We start from the raw sequence: 27,033 nt of genomic DNA, 5'->3' as shown, positions 1-27,033 counted from the left end.
TTTCTCTTCTACCATTGGATGCAATGCACTGGCACTAGTGAACTACAGCCCTCCCTTGACAGGGCTAGGAGTGCTAGTACCAACTGCTTGAGACCAGATACTAGTTTGCATTCACCAGAACGAGAAAGGTATAAAATAAAAACTTATAAATTTCTTGTCATCTGTGCTGGTGGTCTTTCTACATTTTGTTTTTCTCTATATGAGTACTCTACATTCCTGTACATTCATGTCTGTTTTGGTATTTGTAGACATTTTTGATCCTATATTCATGTATGTCGTGTAAATTGTGTCTTGGAGTTTATAACTGCTTCTGGCTTCTTTCCTTGTTTCAGTTCAAGCTGATGTCATTGTTTGCAAAAGTCCTCAGTATGCTGATAATAGCATTACAGTGTTGGGCATTTTGACAAGTATCACTTGATTGTTAATCTTCATCATCATTTGCTAAAAAGTATTATGTTTATTTCTTGCCTGCTTTGTGGACCGCTAATGAGACAGTGACATAATTTATAAATTATACAACAAAACTCTCATATTTTAATCCAGAACTGTAGTTTTCAAAGCCACATATTTTCTATAGGACACCCAGCCAAACCTCATTGCTTCTTTAATCTGATCTGTTTTATCTGCTTTTGCAATTACTAGGCTAGTCACTGCAGTGAGATTTTTTTTTTCCACTCTGTGACGATAATATTAAGGCTCACTTAAGGCTTAAGAAGTCAAGTTTGCAATTACATGAAAGACTGTTTTGTTACTTAAATTGTGTAGGCATTTTTTGGATGTTTTCTAAACCTTTATAGTAGAACATCTTGGTTCAAAATGCTAGATGAAGTAAATATAATTGATGTGTTTGGCAGATGGGATTGTTCCACAGAGGAATTTTTGAGCACCTTCTGGTTTTGGTTGATATTTACACCATTTTAGGCTGAGGTTTTAGCTTTGCTTAAGGCTATAGTAAACTCCCATCTACTATGACATAATTACATCAGTTCAGCGCAAACTAATATGGCAGTTAAGATCAAGTTACTTTCTCAGTGAATGTACAATATAGTTAGGAAAACTGTTGTATCACTTTATTATTTTGGGAGAGTAACTTTCTCTGAGGAGGTTTCTCTTGTTTTTTAATGCATGGGGAATTTTCCTTTCCCTCCTCCCCAGAATCCTACTGCTCTTTTATTGCAACTTTGCTGTTCTCAAGCTGTGCTCTTATTGCACAGAACTGACTCATGCCTTGCTGGAATATTTCAAGTAGATCTACATTAGTTCACTCTTTTTTTAAGATAAAGCACTAAATACCATAACAATGTATGCCTAGTCAGCAAAAAAATAAAAAATAAAAGCAACCAAGGCCTTCCCCACTAAAACACAGGATACCACTCTAGACTTTTTAGAAAAAGTATTGTAGCATTGTATTACTATGTGTGTAGATATATCTAGCTGTATTAATGCGTAAGCGGATATTTAATGCAATAACGTATGGGTGTAGGTAGCATACATTTTGTAGTTTCATTTCAGGATGCCAGCCATCAAGCTGAATATTCAATGAACAGTAGCTGGCAGTGGTGAACTATCTAACTAAAATACTGTCCTCAAAGCTGTATCTGTTACTGACATTAATTAGGTCTGTTATGTCCTTAGATTCATCTCCAGCAACATCTCTCCACAAGCCAATGAATAGAATCTGCCGCTTTTAACATGTGCTGTTCATAAAGAGAGGTGTTTGGTTTCTTTTAATGGCCTCTACTGACATCAGTTTTTGCCAGTTTGCCTCGGGTCCAGATCCAGAAAAACTGTCAAGAATTGTATATCTTTGCCTTATAAATCTTGGAGGTTGACCAAGAATTTTCTTTTGGCTTGGCATCCTTTATAGGGGTGCAGATAAGCTCTTTTTTGATGGTTTTTGTTTGTTTGTTTGTTTTTGTTTTTTTAATGAAATTCAGGTTGAATATTTCCATGATGGTTTTGTTGCAAATAATAAAGTGTGTGGCTTTGTCAGAGTATTGTCAACAGGGATTTCTTTTTCTTTAGACATAGATATACTTACTTTTTCCTAATGCAGCCTAATTTTTGCAGGAACATGCTATATTTAGTATCTAAAGTATCACCAATTTGATATTATAGTTTTGAGGAAACTTATTTTAGGAGATCTCATACTGCACTGTTGAACGTATCCACTTACACTTTAGCATGAGGTTACTCATCAGTTGCATGTAATGACAGAGGAGTCCTTAGTTGGAAGAACAAATAATTAAGCTCAAGGAAAACAGAAAGCATTTTTGTCTGCGCTGAGCAAGACAAGAGTAAGGCACTAAAATTACAGTATGGTAGGCTTATCTATCTTACAGGTGCACAACACTGGAAAATGTTAGAACAGTTCGGAACATTAGGAAAAATCTTTTTGAAAGCAAGTATAATAAAATGCTCCAATAGATAATATGGAAAAGTTTTCTAGGCTTTGTTACTGGATACTCTGTGATAAGAGATGTAACAACTGTCTGTCAGGTGTAGCTGGTGCTGCTTCTAACAAAGAGAAACACAAGGGTTTTGTGAAGCTCAATCTCTGAAGCACAGCTTTTTTTTTATTCATTATGTATGTAGAAGCTATGTTGAAGGCACTTATGGTTGTGTTTGTGGTGTTTTATTTTTTTTCAATTCATAGAATGGGTTTGTAGATTTTATTTTAAAATTTAGTCTTTTTATCCTCAAAGTATAAATGTGGCATTATATCTTCTCTAGGAAAAAATAGGAAAAAATTCTTAGTTTTTTTGGTCAAAATAATTATCTTGTCAAGGTTCATGGTTATCAACAAGACATATATTAGTTTACAAGTTAGTAATAATACCTTCCAAACCCATAAAAGCAGTTTTTGCTGCTACTGTAAGATTTTTCATTGTCATCACCGTGTCTCAAAATTTCTGCTTCTGTGTATCATGCCTTAAACCAGAGATATTTGTGCACTATCACCAGCCTCAAATAAAGAAAGCACATAGGCATGGGATTTACGTGTCCTGAATCAATTTGCCTGTCGTTTCTCATCATTATAGCCCCTTCCCCAGATGATCTAGTGATACTTAAGATGGTAGCCAGTGACAGTTACTTATTAATATCAAGTATGTCTTATTGATTGTCTAAATTTCTTGTGTTCCAAGAAATTATTCTATGTAACAGCAGGTAGCACAAGATTAGTTGTACAGACTGATAACACTTGTATGCTTTGGTCCTCAGAGGTGTAGGTAGTGGAATTCTGAGCAAGTAAAACTGAACAGCACAGCAAAGCAATGAGTTCAAATGAGTTCATGTAGAACAGACTCTGCCTATCTGTAGAATGCATTGCAGCTCTGCTGGGCTTGATCCGAGGTGAAGTAGGAATTCAAATGTTTCAAAGATCCCCAGTGTTTTTAATATTCAGCTGGTCACTACCACTCAAACAAGATACAAAGCTAAACTCGTAAGTAGATAACAGAAAAGTTTGATGAAAAGAATCATTTGATCCGTTAAAGACTTGATCTGATTTCACTGTAAATTTTCTATTTTTTATTTTAGTAAATCTGAAGCATTTGGTGTTCATATTGCATGCATGAATTTAACAGCAATGTTGAATGTCACTATTTATATTTTATAATATGTGGAGTAAAATAACTGCTTGCATTAGGTATGTAATGCATTGTGTTTTCGGTTATTTTCAAACATGTAAAGGAATAGGTTATTGCATGTTTGTCTGCTTTTTACTGTCACTCATGGTCATTGAAACTCAGAGAAAGAGCATGTTCTCAAAGATCATACTGCATGCCCTAGTTAATTCTATCAAATGCTATTTGATACTTATGGTGGATATCAGCATATTAAGGGCTTTGAGTGCACTGATGCATTAACATTTTCTTTGACTCCTGCTTTGGAGAGAAAAAGAAACTAACTGCTAACAACCTGTTTCCTCTTGAGAATTCCAGTAGATCTACCTTGTGTGTTCAAGTGATGCTAATCTCCTTGAAACCTTTGTTATTTGCATGTTGCATAAATCAAACCCTTTTCCTTATTACACGGACTGGAAGGATGCCTCAGAAAGTGACTGTTACACAACTGTGCAGCATTTAGTTAAACACTTTACTGCTTTTGTAAATTAGTCAGTCAATTTTGATTTTCTAAATTGTTACATCTACACCCTTAGAACCCCATAACATCACCAAAAACAAAAGCAATGTCAATCTATAGTACACTGTGTATTATTGTAGACTACATCAAATTTTTAACAAAAAAGTCACATTAAGACACTAGTGTACGTAATACAGTATTGTTAGCTTTATTAAATTAACTGTAAATTAGTATTTGCACTGGTACTTTTAAGTTACCTAAATAAAAAATGTACTTCTATAAAGCTGTTATTTTCATCTTTTAACTTTTCGGGTTCTGAAACAGAATTTATTAGGGAGTAGGCAATGCTGCCACACTGTCACAGAAACAAGAGCTCTGGTTTATTTATCACTACTTTGCTGTGAGAGTCCTTGACACATGAAAAGTCACTGCTGCTGCTAGGAAAAAGTCAAAGGGAACAGAATATGAAGAAAGAAATGCTTGTGACAGTCATGGTCGTACCAGTTTTGTGATAGTTTACTCAAAAGCATAGCTCTTAAAATGTACTGAACATTTTATTAGTAGGCACGTGGTACATCCATTACAGTCAAAGCAAGAGATCTCTATAGGCAGATGAATGGAGCAGAAGATGACTCTCTCACTGTGTTGCAGAAAAGGGTCACTTTATGCCTTTGGATTTTTCTTGTAATTCATGCTCCTATATATTTACCAAGGATGCATTTTTCAGTGCAAAGAGTAAGAAGGGATTAGTTCAACAATATAGCAGCCAGTGGTCAATAGAAAATAATATTGTACGCTCTTTTGGAAACTCTTCTATTTTTTAATTACAACTTTCTATGGGAATGGCTGGCTTTTAAATAGTCTAGCTTTGGAGAATATTTAAAAATGTATGGTACGCTGTGTGAAAGGCTTAGATTAATGTGATGAAGTTCTGATTTTTTGGAAACACATCCTCAATGTCATCTGAAATAATTCTGCAGTGAGCAGCCATAATAATATACCTGGAAATTAGAAAAAAAAATATTGTGATGCTCTTCCGTTACTTTGTGGGGTATTTTTCCAGTCCCAAGTCCCATATATTTAATTTTATCACAGACTAAATGTCCTGTTTTTTTCCTATTTTGTTGAACGGGCAAACAGGGGTAGATGGTCCCCCTCCCTAGAGAGGAGACGACCTACTAGTCCCAGGATTCATATCCAGCATGCATCTCCGGAGGATGACAGGTACTAGGCAATTCCTCCCAGCTGAAAGGTGTCTTACTGCATCTTGCACTCTTAGAGGAGTATTCTGAAATTTGAAAGTATGCATGTTTGTGGAGATAGACCTTTAAACTCCAGAAGCCCAAAGTAAAATAGCAGCTTTAGATATCATCTCTGCATTTTATCGAACTGTTATAAAGCACCTAGAATTAACACCTTCACAAATTTTCTGTTTGCCTGAGCATTTAATCCATTTAATCAGATGTCTAATAAAACAAAATATCATCTGTTAATGTTCTTCAGTCTGTTTTCACTTGCTTCTGTAAATGGTGGTGGTGTTTTGACTGTGGTGCTTTATAATATGACAAATACCTGTTGTAGAGCCTGTTTTTGTTTAGGTGTTTAATTTTATTGTCCTTTGTTTTTTATCTTTCTTTTTTTCTTTAAACAAACTGTTCCTAATTAAAAAAAAAAAAAAAAAAAAAGCCACGGTATGTTGGAAGTCTTTGTATTACTTGCTGATTGATGTATGTAGCAATTGGCAGTGCTTTTAAACTCTGTCCTAAATTAGGATGTTCATCATGGAACAGGTTTTCCTAAGAAGGTAGGTTTTGTTAAAGCTACAAGTGCTTCAGATACATTTTTACACCGAATGTGAACTATAACTAATAGAAGCACAGTATTTTTTTCTGATCATGGCCTTTCTACTCAGGTCAGTTCTGGTGCTTCATTGCTTTGGCAGTGTTTTGTTGGGTTTTTTTTAATCTTTTTTTTCTTTCCTGGTTATATTGTGTTTTAAGCAGACATTATAATTTCTACTGTTATTTAAATTCAAAATTTTTTTGTGTTAAAGTAAATGATAGAATACAGATGTAAATAATCCATACTTGTGTACACTCTTACAAATCTGTTCTTAAAACTGTAAGACAGGTTGATGAATGAAACTTTTTCAGTTACTTAGAATGCCAGTGGTTGCATTCTATTCAGGAATAGAATGTTACGTTTCAGGAATAGAATGTTACTGATTCAGGAATCAGTAGTTACGTTTGTACTCTAATTTTTCTTATATGCTTGATGCTGGGTGTATTCAACTAATACAAACTGGAAAGATTGTGAAGCCTGTAACTGTGTTTGATTAACATTTCTCTTTTTACTAGAGTAATACAACATTATAAATTGTAAAACTTATAAAACTTAGGTAGTGAAACATTATTTCAAAATGGGCCATTTAGGTACAGCATTTCTTGGCGTTTTACCAACGTTGATTCTGAGCCCCTTGGTGGGATGGTTATTAACCATTTGCAAATGTACTTTGTATATTTTAGACATTTTAGAAGTAATTTTTCTTCCCATTTTTTAAGCTGTGGATCGGAATTGATGATAAAATCTTGTTGTCATTAAAGTGATTAGAATTAAAGTATGTATCAGTAAAGATGGGTTCTCATCTGGATGCTGCCAATCTTAATGCAGAATTAAAGCCTTCTGATATCAGCCAAATTTTTCTGAATGTTTCAAAGATTGAAATCATGTAATACCTTCTAATAAACGTATTGCAATATGTAGAATCTTTGGGGGGCAATAGTTTGAATTACAATAACTGCAGTCTCATTTCTTAGTGTAGTCAGTGCTCACCCAGTGTGTAGAATATCAGTGTGGAATGCTTTATCTTTGTAGAATTTTTCTGTTCTTTGAATTTACATTCATTTCAATTATTTTCTCACCTTTATTTGTCAGTTGGCCAGGAATGTTCAGTTCTGACTTTTTTTGGTTACAAGGTGTGTTTTTATTAAATTGACACTTGATGCTATGGGTGTAGGGTGATGAGTATTTGATGGATCAACAGGGATAACTAGCAGTTATTTATCACCACTTTCAGATCATATTTTCACAGATTAATTGACTTTGACAGATGTCATCTTACACTTCACTTGAGTACATTCCAGAATTCTTACAAATTGGCCCAATTTGCATATAAAATGCAATTAAGATCTATTCCTTATAGAGTATATTTCTTAAACGTAGGACCTAAACATGATTTCCAATTTTGATCAGTTCAGTGTTTGCAGTGTGATATTTATTGATAATTATTCATAATACACATTTTAGTACAAGTCTCAGCAAGGTTATTGTTCTGGAAATCACTTTCCATACTGGAAAAAATGACTCCTTGATAAACCTTGAAAAGATGAAGATGTGTTACATTTTATTTCAGTGTTAAGAATTAACAAGTGTTTGGTTTGTATTGTGTTTGTCTTGACATTTTAAAGAATAACTTTTGGGTTGAATTTGGCAGCCTTATCTTTGGGAGGTTTTGTTTTCTTGTTTTTTTTTGTTTTTTTTTTTATACATTAGAAATTAGAATTAGACTTTCTAAAATCACTCTCTAAAGTGAAAGACGTTCTGGCAACTGGTGAACTGTGAAACTGTAAAAGCGTAAGTAGTACTAGAAACAAGAAGAATGGAAAGTGAACACTTAATGATAGGTGGGCATTTTAATTAGACTGTTATTTTTGAGATGTCTTGGTATAAATTCAGCATGTAACCAAGACTAGATAAAGTAAACCTTTTAAAAATATTTTTCAGATACTTTCAGTTCATGAGAAGTTGCTTTTAGTGGTCATGCACGTGTAAAGTTCTTGACTAAGTGCCATCTTGAAGAAGCTGCTCAGTACAGTGGTGCTTCTAGTACAGCCATGAGAACCTGAGGTGTGCTACGTACTGCCAATGGCAGGCTAATTTGGCTGGAATGATTCTTTCCCATCCTTTCAGCAACACTATGCAACTTGAATCAGGGGGACAGTTTAGAAAGACATGAACTGAATGAGTGCTAGGAATGAGTGAGGAGCTGCCAAGCCTTTAGAGTAGTGACTTCCCTGTTCACATAATGTGTAGATTCAGCATTTCAGAAATATCAGGAAAAATCAGGAAGTAATAAATATGACATTCTTGATGTCTTAAGGCCTTTTTTAAAAATGGAAATGCCTTTTTTTCACTTTGGGAATACTAATTTTTAGTTTTGATAGCAATACTCTTTTGTTTATCTCTGTGGATTATGTTATACTTAATAGCAATAAGCAACTTGAAGCACATGTCTTGTACATGAACTGTGAATAGCTTGTCTGTATCTATAATAATATATATTGTGCTTGTCTGTGTATGTAATAATGACTTACTGATTTAGTATGAAATTTATTGCATTTAGGACCTAAGAGAAATTTTAGCATTTGCTCACTACACTGGAAGTATGGATTCAGATTTAATATGTACTGTAGATTATTAATGTACTGCAAATTTTGTTGTTAGCTTTCTAAGAGCTAAGAATGATATTTGAAAAAAATCTTACATTGATGCATCTTATTGAGTAAAAGAAAGTAGTTTGTGTGATTTATTCCATTGCAAGAGAACAATAAACCAAGAAGCTAATAATATCTATCCCAAACTGAAAGCTAGGAACAAATTCTGATGTTCTTAAGTGACTTAAACAGAAATGAGAGAGTATAGAAATTTAAAAATATCCTGACACGATTTGAATTTTATTTTAAATTGCTACGTTATTCTGCCTTTACTATTGAACTGTTACTGTTAGTTATTACCATAGCAGAACTGTTGGTAATAAAATATTAAAACGTAAGAAATTTGCTTGAATTTTCAGGAAAATTGGAAAAATTCTCAATATAATGGTAAAATATCATTTTTTTCTTAAGGGAAACATTTCTACACAGGTTTATACATTAGTTTAATGTACCATACTGTCAATTTTTTCTTAGGAAGGATAATGACAACTGTTAAGCTGCAGTGCTGCTGTTCACTGTGTAGAGCATGAATACTGTTTAAAATTTATTGTGGCTTTCGTCTTTTTTGCATCTTAGTTTCTTATTAATGTCTCAAAATTTTAATACTCTTTTAAAGTGTATGGACTAAGTCAACAGAAGGGGAAGTGAGAAATAAGACTTACACAGCAGATTGTGCCTTAATGTTTCTGGTTTATATATGTGATTGCATGTCTTCACCTTCACTGCATGTGACCATCTCTCTGTTTCTGCTCATTCTGTCCAAATTTACATCCATGTTCCCAAATTTTGTGAAGAACAAGGACGCTGGAGTTTTGCATTCCAAAACAGGACAGTGTAGACCACCTAAGTGCTAAACCTGGAGCAGCACAGAGGTATCCTTATTTACTCAAATAATAGTTCCAAGTTAATGAGGTATTGGCTATAGTTACACGCTATAAGTATCTTTATATGCTCTGCATAAAACTTTCAAATAGTTAGGTTTTTTTTTTCCTCTTTTTATGTAGAAGTACATGGCATGTGGGTATTGTTCATAGATATTTAATTCCCTATAAACTACATTGTAGAGCTAAATTAAAATATGACATGAACATCTTTTTTGTCCCCTATGCACAATTTGTACATTTTATATGGGCATGAAAGGACACCTGCCTGCAGTGTCCACGTAGGACATCAAGTGCTGTAGTATGCTGTTGAGCTGTAGAGAATGCACACAGCATCATCTCAGCAAGAAGAAAGAAACAGAGAAAATTGTGATCTTAACCATATTTTTAACGCCTGCTGCTCACAGTAACAGCATATAGAGCAGAGAAATAAGTCTGTTCAGTTCACTGGCACTGTATATTACATTTTCTGCTTCTTCATACTACAAAGAGGAGTCACTATGTACTTTTTTTCTCTATTGTACGTAATGCCACAGGGTCAATGAGTGACATAAAGGAGTAAGGAGAAAATAAACCCCCTAATAAAACAAACAGAAAGAAAAAAGGATGACATCATTTCAGAGATCATACTCCATTCTGTGGATCTAACCATATGTTCAAATACTTCAGTCACCTTAGGTTTTAATTAAAGCTATATGGTTTTCATATGTGTTTCCTTGTGTATCTACCTTGTGTATGACTTGGCAAAAGCATAAGTAACTAATGGGAGCATATTCCAGATAATAAATCTGGAGAAATCAGTTTGGGGATAAAGGAGACCTAAATTTTTATTCCAAGAGATTATTTTTGTAAGAAAATATGTTATTTTGAAAACTGGAAGGCATTGGGTATTCATACATACCTCTGTTTGTTTAAAAAAAAAAAATCACAAGAATGTAAGAAAAGAATACACATTATATATTTCTGCATTTTTTCCTTTTTCGTGATTCCAACTGTGTCATGCTGTAATGCCGATCAAATATTGCAGTGAAAATACGCTGTGATTATATTCTTTGTATATAAGCTGATTATACAGCTGTTTGGGTATGTTCCAGTTCAGTCACTGGGTTACTCTTTGTGTAACCACTGAGGTTTAAAACAAAATCTTTATTCCTTACCATTATTTTTATCTTTTTTTTTTCTTTTTTTGCCCACAGTAATTCTTTTATACCTTAGTATAGAAGTTGATAATATCACTGCAAGTTTCTTATGCATTTCTTCATCGTGTTTCCTGTGTGCTATGCAAGTAAGGGTTGGTACTTTACATGATCTAAGAATGAATAATCATCACTCCCGTTCTTTGTCCACTCCTGAAACACTGTATGCCCTTTTTTCTCTTAAAAACTAAGTGTTGACGATTATCAGAGGTTTAAAATTATAAATCCTAATTTTTAAATGTTCTCATTACTCTGGGTAGTAATAGAAATTTTGTAACACGAGACTTGCCACTATTTTCATAATCTAAATAAGGGAACAAAATAAACTTCTAATTTATTTCCATTAATTAGAAAAAAATAGAATTGTTTCAAACTGTTTCTCATAATCTTTTAATAGTTTTTAATGGAATGAAATTTTTGAAAAGCCAAGTTTTTATCAGTATAGTATACATCAAATAACAGTTATTTGAATCTGACATGATGCATTATTTGTTTTGGTTTTGAAATACAGGTTTAAAAGCAATTTTTAAGGTTTCTATTTGAATATTATTGGTCCTGTCTGTAACATTTTTTCTTCCTACTGTCTGCTCTGCTTTTGTTATAGTGCTATCAAGAGAGCACTAAAAGACCTAGGAGAAGCACTGTATCTAATCAGACATGGGCTGTGAAATGGGAGCTAGTGGCACGTGCAGTCAGGATTAATGTCTTCTCCCTGTTTTGGTACCTCTTAACCTTCACGCCATCAGCCTCAGTCAAAGCTAATCAGGGCCATTTGTTTTAAACCCCAAGTTCACCAACCTGTTCATGAAGATAGCTGTCACTTTTCCATCTGTCAACCATCCTGTTATTCCCTTAACACATTAATAAATATAAGATCTTCATGGTTTTGTATTTTTTTTCTTCTATGTTTATTTCTTTTCTGACTTGTCATTCCACAGGCAGTCCAGAAAAGTGGAAAGATATAGCAGCCAAAAACAAACTAGGAAAGGCTCCGCAGCTGAAACGGAAAGGTAGGATTGATGAGTAAACATCTCTTATGATCAGACTGATTCCAGTGTTCATAATGTACATCTAATACTACTTTTGAAGCAGAATATGCATAACAGTACCATAAGCTATGTTGCTGTAATTTACAGTGTTATTTATAGCATCCATATTATTATCACTGCTTGTTGTGTTGTCAATACAATAAAATTTTTCTGGCAGTCTCCATCATTGCAGATTATCTGGGAGGAAAAGACTAGCAGTCATACATTTAGTAACCCAAAGTATGAGACCGGTTGCCACTGACTTGATCTCTGTAAGATGAAATTTGGAAATGCAGAGCATATTTCATTAGCATGGTACTAACCCTTTTCTGTTTTACCATACATATTTTTCAAAAAACTTGTCTATTTTAAAATAACTTTAATGATGAGAAAAATACACGAGGAGACTAGCAATTGAAGAGGTATCGGATCAAATGATTAAGAAAGAGCTACACTGAAATCACACTCCTATATTCTAAGCCAGCAACTTCACATTTCAATATAAAAATGTTGAATTCTTATATATAAGTGCATTGAAAAATTCTGTAAGCTGTCGTTACATAAAGTTAATATGAACACTGATACTTTACCTTCTGCTTCCACTAAATTTTCCTGTGCATGCATTATTATTGTAACTTTCAGCTTTTACATTACGATAGCAAATGCTTATGTACTCAAATTCTTAAGAAAAAGTGGAAGAAATAAGGATAAGTGCTTAATCATGAGTGTATCTGTTTAAGCCTGCATGTCAGCTGAACTAAGAGCAGTGAGGAGGACTGAGATCCTCCCTTTTCCAGAAGAAGATTTGTGTTTTCTTGATGAGCAGAGGAGTTCATCTGTTTAGATTGTGAGGACTGAAAAACTTCCATGAATAACACAGACACGTTTTATTTTCAAAGCAAATACACATTATCTAGAAAAAAGTTCAGAGCTTTTATTTTATTTTACTGCTTCAAGGACCAGATTGTTATTTTGGTTTTGAGACTTCTGCTGTCCCAACAGCAGTTTATTTCAGTTTTGACCAGGTATATCACCAGAGTTAAGGCTGAAGTCCTTGCTGTCCTTAAAGCAGCAACAGTTTTACCTTTCAATTCATTACATCCATATTTTTCCCTATTTTTATTTATAACTTCTGAAAACTAAGGGGAGAGTTTCTGGGACGAAAACTGTGGTGGTCTCAGTTGTTGGTAATCATGCAGGCTGAGTGATTTTAAGAACCTTGGCAAGAGGCTGAGAAGGGAGAAAAGATGGGAGTAAGTTACGAAGTGAATGGGGCAGAAAATGTGGAAATGCAAACATTAAATGGAAGATGGGAACATAAAGAATAGGGAAGGAAAATGAAATGTATGAGATTCTAAAGAAGGACAGTGTAAAGATTGTGGGAGAAAGTAGTAGAGGATAAAAGGAAATCCCACAACATATGAGGTTGGAGCAATCAATGTACCTATCTGTATGTACATTCACATTTCAAACCTGATCTTTCAGCACATGAGCTGAAGCTGAGTGTATCTTCCTTCTACAGGTGTCAAGATCACAAAATGCATACTTTACTAAATCCCATGTTTTTGTTTTTGTTTTTTAACTAATCTCATTGTATGGCTGGTGTGGATTATAATCTTGAAACAGAATTTCAGATATTTTTGATGATATTTTTGACGCCTACTATTACAGGAACTGATTTGCAGGAACTGCTCTTATTAGGTGTTATGCTGAATACATTAATAGCACATGACTCTACCTCTAAGTGTGTAGTTACATTTATGAAAATTGTTTTTTGAGGCATGAGAAATGTGTTTTTCTGATTGAAATGACCAACCTAGGTCTGAAATTTTGAGGTTTTTTTTTTTTCTGTATGTTTCAAAGCTTCTTATAATTTTTATGCAAGATATAATATACATTTGAGGATATATTCAGGTATATGGGAAAGAGCAAGTCTGGAGACAACAGTGGAATGTTGCTACAGTGTCTACTTACACAGAATTTATATGGAATTTAATGAATTCATACTTTAGTCATTGCTGTGCTGAGATAAATTCTTTTCTCATTTTGCATTGATTAATAACAAGGTAATGTGTAACTTAAGGTAGTCATTACCAAGGGATAAGTGGTGTTTGGGTATTTTGTTTGTTTGTTTTAAAAAAAAAACTGAAATAACTCTTTCACAGGTAAATAGGAAAACTTAAAAAAAAAAAAAAAAACACTATCCTTTTTTTCCTTAATTGAAACATTTCCAAAAGTGTCAGTCAGTCACCAGAGCTCCTTTTTTATTTTCCACAATAGAAAAGTAAGCTCTAGCAGTCTTAAGAACAGTGAACACAGTGCAGCACAGGAGTGTAGAGAAATGTGAATTATGCTTCTTTCTCTTAATCCTTCACAGCACGTGGTGTAGATTTCCATAAAATGATTAACTACTATTAGAATTGACATGCAAAGTTCTAAACAAATCTATGTGCTGTAGTTCAGCATTACATCATGTTGTTAACGCTGCACCAGTGCCAGAAGATTTTGATAACAGGCAAGTAATTTGCTTGTCAAATGGCAAATATAACTCCATAGTAATTCCTCTACTATCCATTTCTATCTTGGTCTAGCTTTTATTTTGAGGTTTGCTGACCTTATCTACAAGTAGCTCAGGTGTTCACAGAGAATAAGATATCAGCATGCTATCAGCTTCCCTCTAGAACCCCTCAACGTGCTTTGTAAGATCACATTCTTAAGTACTGTGATATTTTAGGAAATCAGCATAAGAGGGGAAAAAAAACCAAACCCATCCCAAAAATTTACAGGTGTTTTAACTGTTCCTGTAACTGTTCAGTGAGATAAGCCTGAAGATGGGACTCAGTATTTTCTGAGGCAGTAAAACTCATCATGTGAAAATAGAAGATAATTTTATGCTTGTATGAATGTGACTACAAAAAACAATTCATCACAGTTTTGAAGTGAGTTCTTCCACCCCTAATTTCTTACCCCCAAATACTAAATTTAAAGCTGCATAAACATAATGATACAGTTGTTAACTATACTTCCTATGAATTGTGCAGGACCCTGTACCAAAGGTATGGTACTGCACCCTTAGTTTCACATGTGCCAGCATGTGGTTTCATTGTGATTTATTTATCTATTTATTTTTATTTATGTCACTGAAATATCAGTCTGAAGAGAAGGAAGCTTGATTTACCTATAGAAATGCCCCTGTGGTCCGTGGCCAGTTGAGTTACAGTCTTGCTGTTTGTCATGTTACCTTCCTGTGGGAGAAGCAGTGGTACCAAGCAACAAGATACCGACATATGTTTGCTACAATGTCATTTATCATAAGCTGTCATTTCACTTTCAAATTATCTTTCCTTAATTCCGTCCTCTCTACACTTCTTAACTTCTCTCTCATTTCCTCAGTCACACACCAGCTTTTGTCTCCCATACTTGTTCCTCTTTGTCTCTTTCTCCTAATCAGATATTGTGGACTTCTTCATTTCTGCAACTGCTCTTTCTTCTAGACTGGCATGGATTACATTTACATTTGAGACTGAACAGGCATTTTCAGATCTCAGCTCATCACGATCATCTTGAGCATCTTGTAGGATCAGGGAGTCAGTCCCTGTAAAAATGTTTCTGTTATTGCTAGAACAAACTGGGAGTTAAGAAAGTGTCAGGGTTTAAGAGGGAGATATAGCAAAGGGAACAGAATCCTGTTTTTGTAGCACTGTGGCAGGACTTCCATGTAAGCTGTCATTAGTTGGTCCTGAAACAAAACCTTTATTCTTGGTAGGCATCTGCATAAATGTTATTTCAAATGCACTCTTTTTTTAAATTATTTTTCTTTTTTAATTTTCTTCTTTTTTTTTCTTTTCTTTTTCTTTTCTTTCTTTCTTTTTTTTTTTAAAGGATAATTTGTAAGCATGTAATAGCTTTACAAACTAGACAGTCCCTTGGTTATTTTGATTGTAACTTCTGGGAAAGATGTGCTGTGTGTGTGCAGGAACAGTTCATAAATCTGGAGAAATTAGGAAGTAGAAACCCACAATGAAAAGGTATCATGAGTGGCCTTATGGATATTTCTGAAATAACAAATACAATATTATCATTTACAAAAAGCTGCGTTTCTGGAAAATCCAGAACTAGTAAAAAGGCACAGCTGGAAATCTACTTAATCATTCTCCAAACATGAGATGTTCTAGGTTATCTAATACTTTCAAAATACATAATTTAATAACAATTATGCTGCTAATTACACTAAAATGATTAATCATTTTGCTGCATCTTTTAATGATGTTTTCATCAGAGTTCCTTCAGAACTGTATATTTGTGTTGGTTTCTGCTGCAGAAAGTTACTTAAATAGATCTCTTGCTTCATACTCCTAAGGGAATGATGTATGCGTGCAATTACTAATTGTCCCTCTTTGGGACACTAATTGGAATCCAGTTAATATTTTTGATAAAGACAGAAGGTATGCTTTGAAAACAGAAATGCGCTATGTTAAAACTAGGTATTTATAGCCTACTCTGTGCCTAGCCCCTATTATTTCATACATGTTATTAGCTCGCGTTTACTTTTTGAGATGCAGCTAGGGTTTTGGCCAATGGTCTACTGTATTCATTGCTCAGCAGTTACACAAGTAGAGTGATGTGTATCGGCAGCAGTGAGTGTTCTATAGTTTATTCTTTTGGAAATGGATTTATAATCTGAATTAATAACTTGGGTCTGAAATGCCCATTCTGGCCCTGCAGCCAATGTTTGTGATGTTCTTTGGTGGAGGGGGGCATGGGAAGGTGTGCCTGGAGCTAACAACTGAACAGTTTCTTTTTGGCCCTGATGTTTTAGGGGTCTGCTACCATGTCTTTCTAGAAGGGGACTTCCAGCCCCACGAACAACTGAACAGCCAGTCATTAGGGGAAAACATCATGCTCGCTCCAGGTCGAGTGAGCACTCTAGTGTCAGAGCCTTATGCTCTGTACATCACCTTGCGCCCGGAGGCTCGGCGCCACCTTCTCCACTTCTGACAAGGTTGCTATTTCATGTCCAGTTCAGCTTTCATGTTCTGCCTCCCAGGTGTCAGTGTGGTATTGTACTTTCCTGAGCATACATGGCGCGTTCACTCATCCTGGCACTGTAGATTTTCCTCTCTTCATGGTATTTACACTTCTCCCATATCCTTTATGCTGCCTATCTTCACCATCTAGATGGTATTTCTTCTGTTGATCTTAAATAGTTATGCAATGTCAGAGTAAAAAATTGGCTGTGTTTTGTCCTTTCATTGTTGTGTTTTGTTCTGTATCCATCTGAAAATTACTTAAGTATTTTGCTTGAACACTGTGCAGGAAATCACATTCTTTTCTGACTGCTAAATCTCACAGGCTTAAAGAAAGTCAGTTGATCCACGTAGTATAAAAGCTAAAAGTATTTTGAACTTGTAGAAGTGTGTTACTTAAAACTGCAAAACTTGCCCCTTGGCACAGTAGATAAACAGTGATTTTCTGCAGTAGTTAGTGTGATATTACTGTAGCTGGCAAGGAAACTTAATTAACTAACTGTCCCTTTCAGCAATCTCCTTCTTCTCACCTTTGCTTTACTTCCCTAAGCTTTTTCTCTAGTTATTACCAGTGACCCTACCTATTAATAATGAAAACTTACAAGCATTCTAAAAGTGCCCACTATGTTAAAGGTGCTATATGTATGTGTAAGAAGTCAAGTAGCCAAAGTGCTCTGAAATAGTGGTAGCTAGAATACAGCCAAAGTCAAGGGGATTACAATATTTGTTTAGGTAAGAATACAGAAAACCTTATACATTGTTCTGTTCACTTTCCAGTTTGTACCGTGAGCATGTGCACACACACACACACCCAAGTTTAAAGATATTTTTCCTTGTTTAAGTTCAAGAAAAAACAACCCATTATGCCATGGCATTAGATGCTTGCTGTCTAGTTCTGTGATCTTGTGCAATAGGGCGTCATCACGAAGGGAACACAAAAGTCAATGAAACATAAAGGTGACATATTGTGCTGTCTTTGTACCAGAGCAGGAGAACAGTAATCCTAATAATTTTTGGAAAGCTGCTTTCAGTTCAGTGTTTTTTGACTAGTACTTTCTCAAATCACCATAAAATAGAAAGATAGAGAATTTTTCTCCTTAGATGGAAGGCAGTTAGAGAAGTTAAAGGTGAAGCCATAGAAGTTTACTAGTTGTCCAATCCTGAATATGTACATATGGCATACATCAAATGCAAATTTTTTCAAACTCATCTTCTCTATTTGCAATTTAATTTGTGTTTAAAAGTAAGAATATATAAATTCTCTTCGTTTGGGTTATTTTATTTTATCTTCATTTCATCTACAGAATACATCAACAAGGAAGTCCCACCCAGTCTCCTCCTGCAGACACATCCTTCAGCAGTCGCAGGGGAAGACAGCTACCGCAAGTTCCAGTAAGAAGTGGCAGTATAGAGCAAGGTATCAAATAATGAGCTTATGATGGCTCTAACTCTTTGCCTTCTTACTTTTCTTTGCTTTACTTAAATTCTGCTTTCACAGCTATGTGTTAAAAGCTATAACTTTGCCAAATAGAAGAGAATGAAAGCATATTTGTAGTCTGGAAAGTCTAGTAGATTTTGAGTGGTCAATATACACAGTCTAATTGCCTTAATTTTCTAGGAGCCTTTTATATTTGTCTACTTCAAAATTTCTATTAGAGTCATGGTAGTTTCCATGAACATATCTAGTTTCTATTCAGCCAAAGAAATCTGAAGCAAATATTTTGACAGTGTTATTCATTTCTTATTTTGTGGTTTATATTAATTGTTGTGTATTGTTTGCATAGATTAATCATAAACAAAAATCGCAATTTGAAAAATTCCTTCTGGAGTGGGACAGGTTCATTGATTAGAGAATTAAAACAATCAGTGCAAGAAATATCAAGGCACAGTTCATCAGCTCTTACATTATTAAGAATAAACTGATTGGGCAAAGACTGCTGCTCTTTTTTTGAAAATGACAATGAAGACTTAGTGGCTGTGGAAGATGGTTTTTACAAACTGGCATCAAATAGGTGTAAATATTGCTGCTACCTTTTCTAGCAATGCATTACATGCATAGCTTGAACTATTACAGTAGAATCAAATGGCCGTAAAATTAGTTATAATTTCACAGCAGGTAATATGTATGCATTCAGGTTTTCTTCTGTGTGAAAATGAAAGAAATGCTTCAGATGATCATGTGTTGTGCCTTATTGAACCTTACTGTGCCTTACTGAAGATGGCAGATCTTTTCCTTAAATAGATAATAGTGCTGACGATGACCTTTTAATCATGTTAGATTGCTGTATTTTTTTTTTTTGTGTATGATGTACAGTCACTCACATTAACACAGATAGTCAGTTTGTATTAATTTTATTAGACTGAACTGTGATGGCATAATACACCTTCAATTAACATACATTAAAATGTGTTCTTGTTTTATACATGTGTTTATTCTGAATGATTGAAATACTAATATAAATAGTTTTTTTCATTTAAAAGTTTACTTTTGAGACTTCTCGTGGTGTTTCATGGTGAACTAAGGACTGTCTTGATTATAAACTAGTTTCAATCTACATTTACAATTTCTATTTCTACATATTAGTAAGCGAGAGCTTTTTAGGGAAGTGTAATGAAAGGTGCATTTCAAATTTCTTTCATGCTTCATCTGCAATTTCAGAACTTGGTACGATATACAGTACATTCAGCTTTTAATTTCTTTTGGTTTTCCTGTGGGTATTCATCTGTTATCTTTCAGCTGTTTTTTGGTAACTATTGTGTTGGGAATAAAACGCTAGTTAATGTTTTGTTAAAAACTTTGGAAATGAATGTAGGACATGCTGTGAAATTAAGTAGAGGTGGGTTGTATGGGCTTGTATGCAGAAGAGCAAAGAAAAAGTGATCTTTAAACAAGACAAAAGCTACTGTTGTTTTTAAAAGCTATCAGTGCCATGAATATCTGTAACACAATGCTGTTTCACTGAACTCTTATTCAAATTTGTGGTTCATATGCTTGCGCCATATGCAGAAAATAAACAAGTAGGTTATTTACTTTGTTATTTATCATATACTGCCTATGTCAATACAGCTGTGGAATTGAAGGCTGAAGAGATTTTTCTTCTTCACATAGTATTTTGATTTTGTCTGATTAGCTTGTCCATTTGAAAGGAAGATTTTCTGATATTGCCCATGTTTAACACACTGTTCAGACGGAGATTGTATTTACAGGGAAGTACTACATTTAGCAGACTTTATAAAATATTTTTAAATGTTTTGACAGTATCATCTGATATAAGTATATTAGTATGTATAAACTTTACTTTTCTCTAGGCGAGTAGCTTCAGTGAGGCTATAAAAAATAATACTTGCTGTGATTTTCAGTATCAAATTTTGTTATCAGTTTCACCTCTTTAATTCCTGCCACATGAATATCAGAGTTTGATGGAGTGACTAGAAGTGATTTGACTCTAATTACAGTTGAATCTCAATATATTTGTCCATGAAAGATTTTCATTAACTGTACTTTGAACTGAAATATTACTTAATTGTGATTTAAATTCACAGTCACCATGGGTACAGAAAATGTCAAAATCCAGTGCAATCTATAAATGTTACAAGAAGTAAAGTTTAAAAGTTCTTTGCATTTTCTTCATTTAAAAATAAAGCTCCTTATTGGTGGTCAGTGTCGATAACTTGCATTTCAAGGAAATACAATGTGATGTACTGTAAAGTATCATTTTTGTAGTAAAGCGCTTTCTTACGCTACACAAATTTTGTTATGTCAGAAGGGTTGAATATAGATCTTATCAATTTATATCTGTTTTGCAAATCATAGTAATTGTTATGGAAAGACTGAATGACTTTATATCAAGACTTGGGTTTTTTTTTTATTATTGATTCTTTACATATTCAGGAGGTATACAGGAATCCAGTAGTGTAATTTTGTTACTCTTTGAAAATGTCAATGTGGAAAATACTAGAGTTAACGAAGAAGCAAGAGTGGCTGTAGTTTTCTTCTCAAGAAAGTGTGATATTTTATCTCTCGGTCTTCTGTCGTAATAACATGCATGCTAATAATACTTCTTCTAGGACTAATGGTGAATAGACATTCATTTTTTTCATTATCAAGTTTAGAACTGAAAAATAATGGCTATTTCTTTGCTTCTATCAAGTGATGTTGTCTTATTTACTGCTTTGATTTTAGAATTATGAACAGTCAACTGTGACTTACTTCAATAGGTTCTTCCCAGTAGATCTACTTCATAATAGAAGAAAGTCTTATAGGAGGACTACAGTTCCCCATTCTGTTAAAGATATGGTGCGTGTACTACCGATCAGGAACAGGGAGAAAAAGTATAAGAAAAAGTTCAGTATAAAGATAATCTAATAACCTCAAAATAGCATAATTGCACACACACACGTACAAACACAAAACAAACAAACAAACAAAACAACAACAAAAAAAGAACAGTGAAACCAAGCTCTTTGGTGACTGTTCTAAAGGAGATAGCTACTTTTCCTAGTTTTGAAAAAACTAGAAATCATGCTGGGTATTTTCACTTGGAAGAGTTCTACCTTAAATTTTTAGCCACGCCAATACATACAGGTGTTTTAAAGCAGTTACAGTTAAGATTGTAGGCTCCTGTGTTTGTTAGGCAACATGATTTTTAGTTTAATCACTGTGATATTCAAGGAGGGCATTACAGTGTGTTTCTTTGGAACCCCATTAGCAGTAATTCCCACACTGGGTTGTTAATGCAACTAAAGGTCTTGAGATGCTTGAATATGAAAGTTAAGTCTGGTTTAGGCATTTCTGTTTGTGTTCTCTGAAAGTCACAATTTAGTAGTCATTACATTAACTTGTGCTGCAAGTGAAGCATTATTCATTCTTTGTTTAAACTGACATTTTTATATAATGCTCTGATAATACAAAGATATTTTGACTCAGTGACTAAAACAATAAAATTCTAAGCTGTGATATGGACAATTCTGTGCACTCCATATATTATCCTTTGCCAAGCTGCAAGAAAGTTGCATCGGTGTTTATTTGCATGGTGTTTGAATAGAACTGTGCAAATCAATAAGGAAGCTAAGAGGGGTGGGAATTCTGCATTGACTTTTTTGGCTGTTTGTACAACAAATCTGTTGTATAGTTGCATGGCTTTTAAATGGCACTTCTGTATGAAGTATATTTCATATTTCTGTGATCTTTACTCAGTCCGTTTTACCTCACACCAACTATCAGATCTCACAGTGATTTTCACTTGAATAGGGTGGGTATCTACACTTTTGCATAACAGTTAATTACTAATAAAGCCTGAAGCTCTTGTATGACTTGTTTATGCTCCTTTTTAGCAATGGTAGATACCATTAGGAAATGTAACAAGTGAAGAAAAAACATGTATTGTACTATTGAAATCTTTGAACCAGTAAGATAAATGTATGATGATGGTTTGTAGTATAAAAATGAGCTGATTCAAGGAAAGCAGGTCTTTCTCCATCTGTCTGCTTCTTTTTGACACTTCGCAGCTTGGTTTCATTTTCCTAGCTTCAGTGGTACGGTTTCATGTTTCAAAAGTCATGTAATGGGAATAAGGATTGCAATAATCAGCAGCCTATTTACATATAAAGAGTACCAATAAACGTAACTGAACTAGAGTGTATGTTTCCAATGGCAGGTATCACTGTATAAGGCTTACTTCTATAAATCATTAGAAAAATGAAACCCTGACCAGCAGTAGGTGTTACTGTATCTTGGCTCATGTCAGAAAAAGCTGCATAGCTCTTGTATATGCAGGTTGAAGTGCATGTGTGTGTGTGTGTGTGTGTGTGTGCGCGCACACGCAGCTGTTTCATGAAGGAAAGTCAAACTGAAATCTCTGTTGGTAATGAATGGAAATTGCTTTTATGAAGTTCATATCTATAATATATACATTTAAGTATGTGTACAAATCTCCAGTGGTAGTCATAACATCCAGGAATGATATGTTTCAATGTCCTCTGTTCCTTTTAGCAACCAGGAATCATAATTTCATATGGAAAATTAGTGTGTTGAGAAATAACGGATTAGAGTTGCAAGTATCTTTGTATATTAAGATCCTTAAAAAAAAAAAAAAAAAAAAAAACCTGGAAAAAAAAAGCGTTTCATGTGTATGTGAAATGAAATGTAATTGCCGTGAGAGTCTGGCTTGAGTGATGGTAAAAGATCAAATGCTTGCAATTAAGACCCTGTCTTATCCATCATTGACTGGAAGAAGAAGTAATTTCAATTTTAGATTTTAGTCTTCTAGCACTGTTTGTTTTGTCTTCATATTTCTGGTTTTATTTTGAAATTCTTAGGTGGCACTGCATATTTTGAGGCAGCTTGTGGAATCTTTACTCACATGGGAGAGTATTTTCTCTCAACATTTCTAACTCTTGCAAATTAATTCAAGGCTTGTAATCTTTAATGTTTTCCTTAAAGACCAATTTTCCGTGGTCGAGTGGTTATTGAGTATTACAGATTTCAGTTAAGAGAAAATAAATTTCTAACACAGTATTTCAGTAAAGGCATCGGAAACTAAAACAGGGCTATGTCGTTCAGAAGTCAGAATGATACTTAAAGCAATTTCAGGATTTTATGTTGTTTGTAAATTTGGATGTGAGAATACTGCTTTAGCAGAATATTTAAAGAGTCCACAATCTGGATCTCAGTAACTTCATTGTTCCTGTTAATTTTGAAGAAAACGTCACAGGCTTTATTATTTGTCATGGTTTATCATTTTAATTTTCTACATTACTTCTACATATGCCAGAGTACTGCCGACTGTACATGCCATTGTCACGTGTAACACATTTCTTTCTCTAACCTTAAATTTGCTGATTTCTTTTTCTGTTTCCATCATTCCGTGCATTTAATTCATTGAAGAACAAGAGAATTATTACTCTTCCAGAAAAGGTAAATATGTGATTTTTTTTTTTTTTTTTAAACAAATGTTTGGCAACTGTTAATACTGGCTTTTCTATTAGTATATTCCATGTCAGTATACAGTATTTACTTAATAGCATTTGACAGGTGAAAATTGTTTCTCAAATATCTATGTGCTTTTTTTCTCTCTTTAGAATCTGAAAGAGGTTTATCTTGTGATTTCTAGTTTTCCTATAGGAATAATAGACTTACAAGGAGTAGTAATGATATTTTAAATGACAGAAAAGCTGCTTGAAAGATTTAAAGTTCATCCATAGGTTAAGTTTTTGCTAATAACTTCCTGAGCTCTGCAGAGCTGCTGGTTCCAGTACGATCATAATATGCAGCCACAACTCTTGGCATCCATGAAGGATGTTTCCTAGATCTGGGCTAAGGAACAGCTAATAGCCAGAAACTATCCTTTGCAGGCAGAGAGATTTTGAAGACAAGTTAGTTCAGCCTGAGCTGTGTTTTGTTTGCATGGCAAGCCTCTGACACTCAGAAGGCTCAGTGTGTTGTAGGGTAGGTTTCTGTGTGCAGGCAGATGATCCTCACAGGTGTAGTTTTGACCTCCTGTGAATTCCCCCTGGCATGTGCTGATATCAGCAAATTGGTGAGTAGTAACAAAAGGTCTTCAGGGCTTTGCCGTGATGTGACAAGAGCAGCCTGTCACACCCCTGCCAAGAAGTGTTGCTCAGAAATCCAAATTTTTTCTGAAAGCAGGAGTTATCTCAAGGTCAGAATGAATCTTGGAGAGAAAGAACAATTTAATAACAAAATGCTATCCTGCATGAACATTGATGCAGCAATTTAACTTTTTCTGAATTTGAGTCCTTCAGATATTGGGCAGTTCTGGTTTGAATATAGGCTTTGGTGGATTGTGTCTACTACAACTTATTTACTTTTGAAAGGCTGGATCCCACTGATACGTTCATACTTGCTCGAGTAAAATACAGCAGCTACTCCACTAGCCATGTACTCTGATATCCATGTCGATACTGAGGAGTATGTTTTCACAATATATATTGTTTTAAATTAGGTATTAGCAATTAGAGATTGTTTTGCAGTGTTAAGTATGTACTGTGAAATGTCTTGAGAAAGTACTAAAAATGGTTGATTTCATAAATTGTATCTGTCACTTTTGCTTTCTTCATTATTTATATTTCTCTCAAACAGAACAATACAATTAATTGTGACAGTTTATTGTTTGTGACTCTTCAAGTTCACAAGCCTTGCTCTGTGATTTGGACTGCAATGAAGGTTTTGTTGTTTGAAACAACTGGCTTTATGCAGAGAAACTAGAACATGCCTTAACAGGTTTGTGAAAGAACTTCTTTCCACAAGACTTTGATAGATTTGGCCCAAGTTTTGGGAATGTGTAGAAGGTGGTGGGGTGCTCTAGCCACAGGGATTCCTATGGCTCATGGGAGCTGAATGCAGATCAGAAAAAATAGCTAGGCAAAAGAGGTGCTGGGGAAGAGGAGTGGCAGCAGTCCTGGGAACTGTGCATATCCTGATGTTCACCTGATTTACTTTAGTAGCCCACTATCACCTCTGACTTCCCCAGTGCATTATAAGAAATAAAATAAAGGAGAATAGATAGATGTGAGATGTGAATTGAGAGTTACAGGATGTTATATAGCACGGGACACAGACATAAACCAAATAGTATACTGCAAATGTGAGTCCTTGCACACAACTTGAGAGAGCCACAGCATCTTCTAGTCAGGTAGAGGTGCAAAATCTTTCCCTCACTGTCACAAGTAGCTGATATGTACTTCTAAAGATCCTATATGGAGAGAAGTAGTAACAAATTCTATGTCTTCACAAAAGATACGAAAATTGAGTTTTCAGTGTTACTAGCTTTGTATTTCAAAACATTCATCAGCTCATGATTTCAAAACACAGTGTTTTTTTTTTCCCAATTTAGCTTTTTGTGGATTTTTTAAGTCCTGAAACTTTTCACAGAGATTCTTCTTAACATACACATTGCACAGTTCAGCCTGAAGGTTGAGAAAAAATTACTTAGAGAATCTATATTATTTTTGAAATGTTTCATTCTCATTCGCTGCTGGTGTCAGCTCTCTGTTCTGTGCTGCCCAGCCAGCTATTCCATGAGTGCTCCCTTCCTTTCTCCCTTTCCTTACCTGCTGCACTAGGGAATTCTCCCATCCAAATCTCGCTGCTGCTTTATTCTCCTGACTTTATTCTGGATATTGCTTTTGCATAGTTTCATCTCCAGCTTCCACCTTTCACTTTCTCAAACCAGATACTCTTCTATCTTGTTTTTTTTTTTTTTTTTTTTTTTTTTTTCCCCAGTTCCCGTCCATAGAACATCTAAGCAGCACAGCGAGATGAAATTTCTGGCTTTTCAGTGTAGATTGGCATGTTTACCTCTGTATGAAGACTGACAGTGATGAATAGGTTGATCTGTGTTGGCTTCTGCAGTAAGCGCAGTTCCCATTCCTCTACAGGAACATGCCGTTTCCTTGACTGGGCACAAACGGGGAGATGGCTGCATGAGAGCAGAGCAGTGATTTCTGTTGCTAATTGACAGATCTGTACACTATCAATTCTGGCAATAGATTCCTCTGGCTGCTGTCAGCCATCCGATATTTGTTACGATCCCTGTGAATGCCCTGAGCCTCAGTTTCTTGATAGAACAAATTAAATCAATTTTATTTTTAATGCATAGGCATTTAGGGGCATGATGGGAATTAACAGAGCTCACAGAAAGCTATTTCAAGATTGTTTTTATTAGATAAGTTTTCATTTCAACTTTTCAGTGGCTTCCTTTTGTAATCAAATCTGTCATTTCAGACTTCTAGATTTTTTCACTTAAAGTTTGCATCATGGAGAAAATGTGATATCTTCTGGTAAAGGTTACAGCCTTCTTAACTCCTGGTGCTTTATTATTATTTACCTTACTCCATCAGTTAATAGTTCAGGTAAGACTTGGAAGTTGTAGCGTATACCTGCATCTTCTTTGTGCCTTCACCATCTTGAGCAGAGATATGTGTAGTGCCTCAATCAAATTCCGTGTTTGTTGAGTTTGTTGTCATTACCTGAAATGATATAACCAGTGCAAAAACATCCATAGGTTTTCTATAGCCCTGAAGAGACCAATATGATTATCAGCTTTAATTATAGATATGGTAATTAAACTTGTCATTCTGGCATTAGTGTTCTGGCCCATATTTTAATTTGAGCAGGGGCGCCCTTTTAGGAAGGAATTTTCACTTAATCACTGTAAGTGTTGGAAATTTGTTCTTGTGCTTAACCACCTGGTTCTTTTAAACATACGCTGTATTACTTATTGGGCCTTACCTATTTTATCCTAGGCACTAGTTTTTATTGAATCTGTGTCCATTCAATTGAAGGGCCTTCTACTCTTAGT

General features: G+C 34.7%; 1 protein-coding gene across 49 annotated transcripts in view; it reads left to right on the top strand.

Annotated features, from left to right (window-relative positions):
- The window catches only part of RIMS1 (regulating synaptic membrane exocytosis 1), a 298,940-nt gene that overhangs the window by 193,983 nt on the left and 77,924 nt on the right, over window positions 1–27,033 (top strand). For 11 of the 49 annotated variants that reach the window (XM_040697585.2, XM_040697584.2, XM_040697600.2 and 8 more), the window contains 7 exons: window positions 39–128; window positions 5,227–5,310; window positions 9,374–9,451; window positions 11,595–11,666; window positions 16,504–16,686; window positions 18,016–18,128; window positions 23,598–23,627. In XM_040697585.2, the coding sequence (XP_040553519.1) occupies window positions 39–128; window positions 5,227–5,310; window positions 9,374–9,451; window positions 11,595–11,666; window positions 16,504–16,686; window positions 18,016–18,128; window positions 23,598–23,627 (650 nt within the window). Of the gene's footprint in view, window positions 1–38; window positions 129–5,226; window positions 5,311–9,373; window positions 9,452–11,594; window positions 11,667–16,503; window positions 16,687–18,015; window positions 18,129–23,597; window positions 23,628–24,812; window positions 24,954–27,033 lie in introns of those variants that run through there. The other 38 variants (XM_040697606.2, XM_046939698.1, XM_015284785.4 and 35 more) reach the window with 16 other exon arrangements.

Source organism: Gallus gallus, chromosome 3 (genome assembly GCF_016699485.2).
Source record: "Gallus gallus isolate bGalGal1 chromosome 3, bGalGal1.mat.broiler.GRCg7b, whole genome shotgun sequence".
Classification (NCBI taxonomy): Eukaryota; Metazoa; Chordata; class Aves; order Galliformes; family Phasianidae; genus Gallus; species Gallus gallus.
This window is presented reverse-complemented; position numbering and strand designations above follow the sequence as displayed.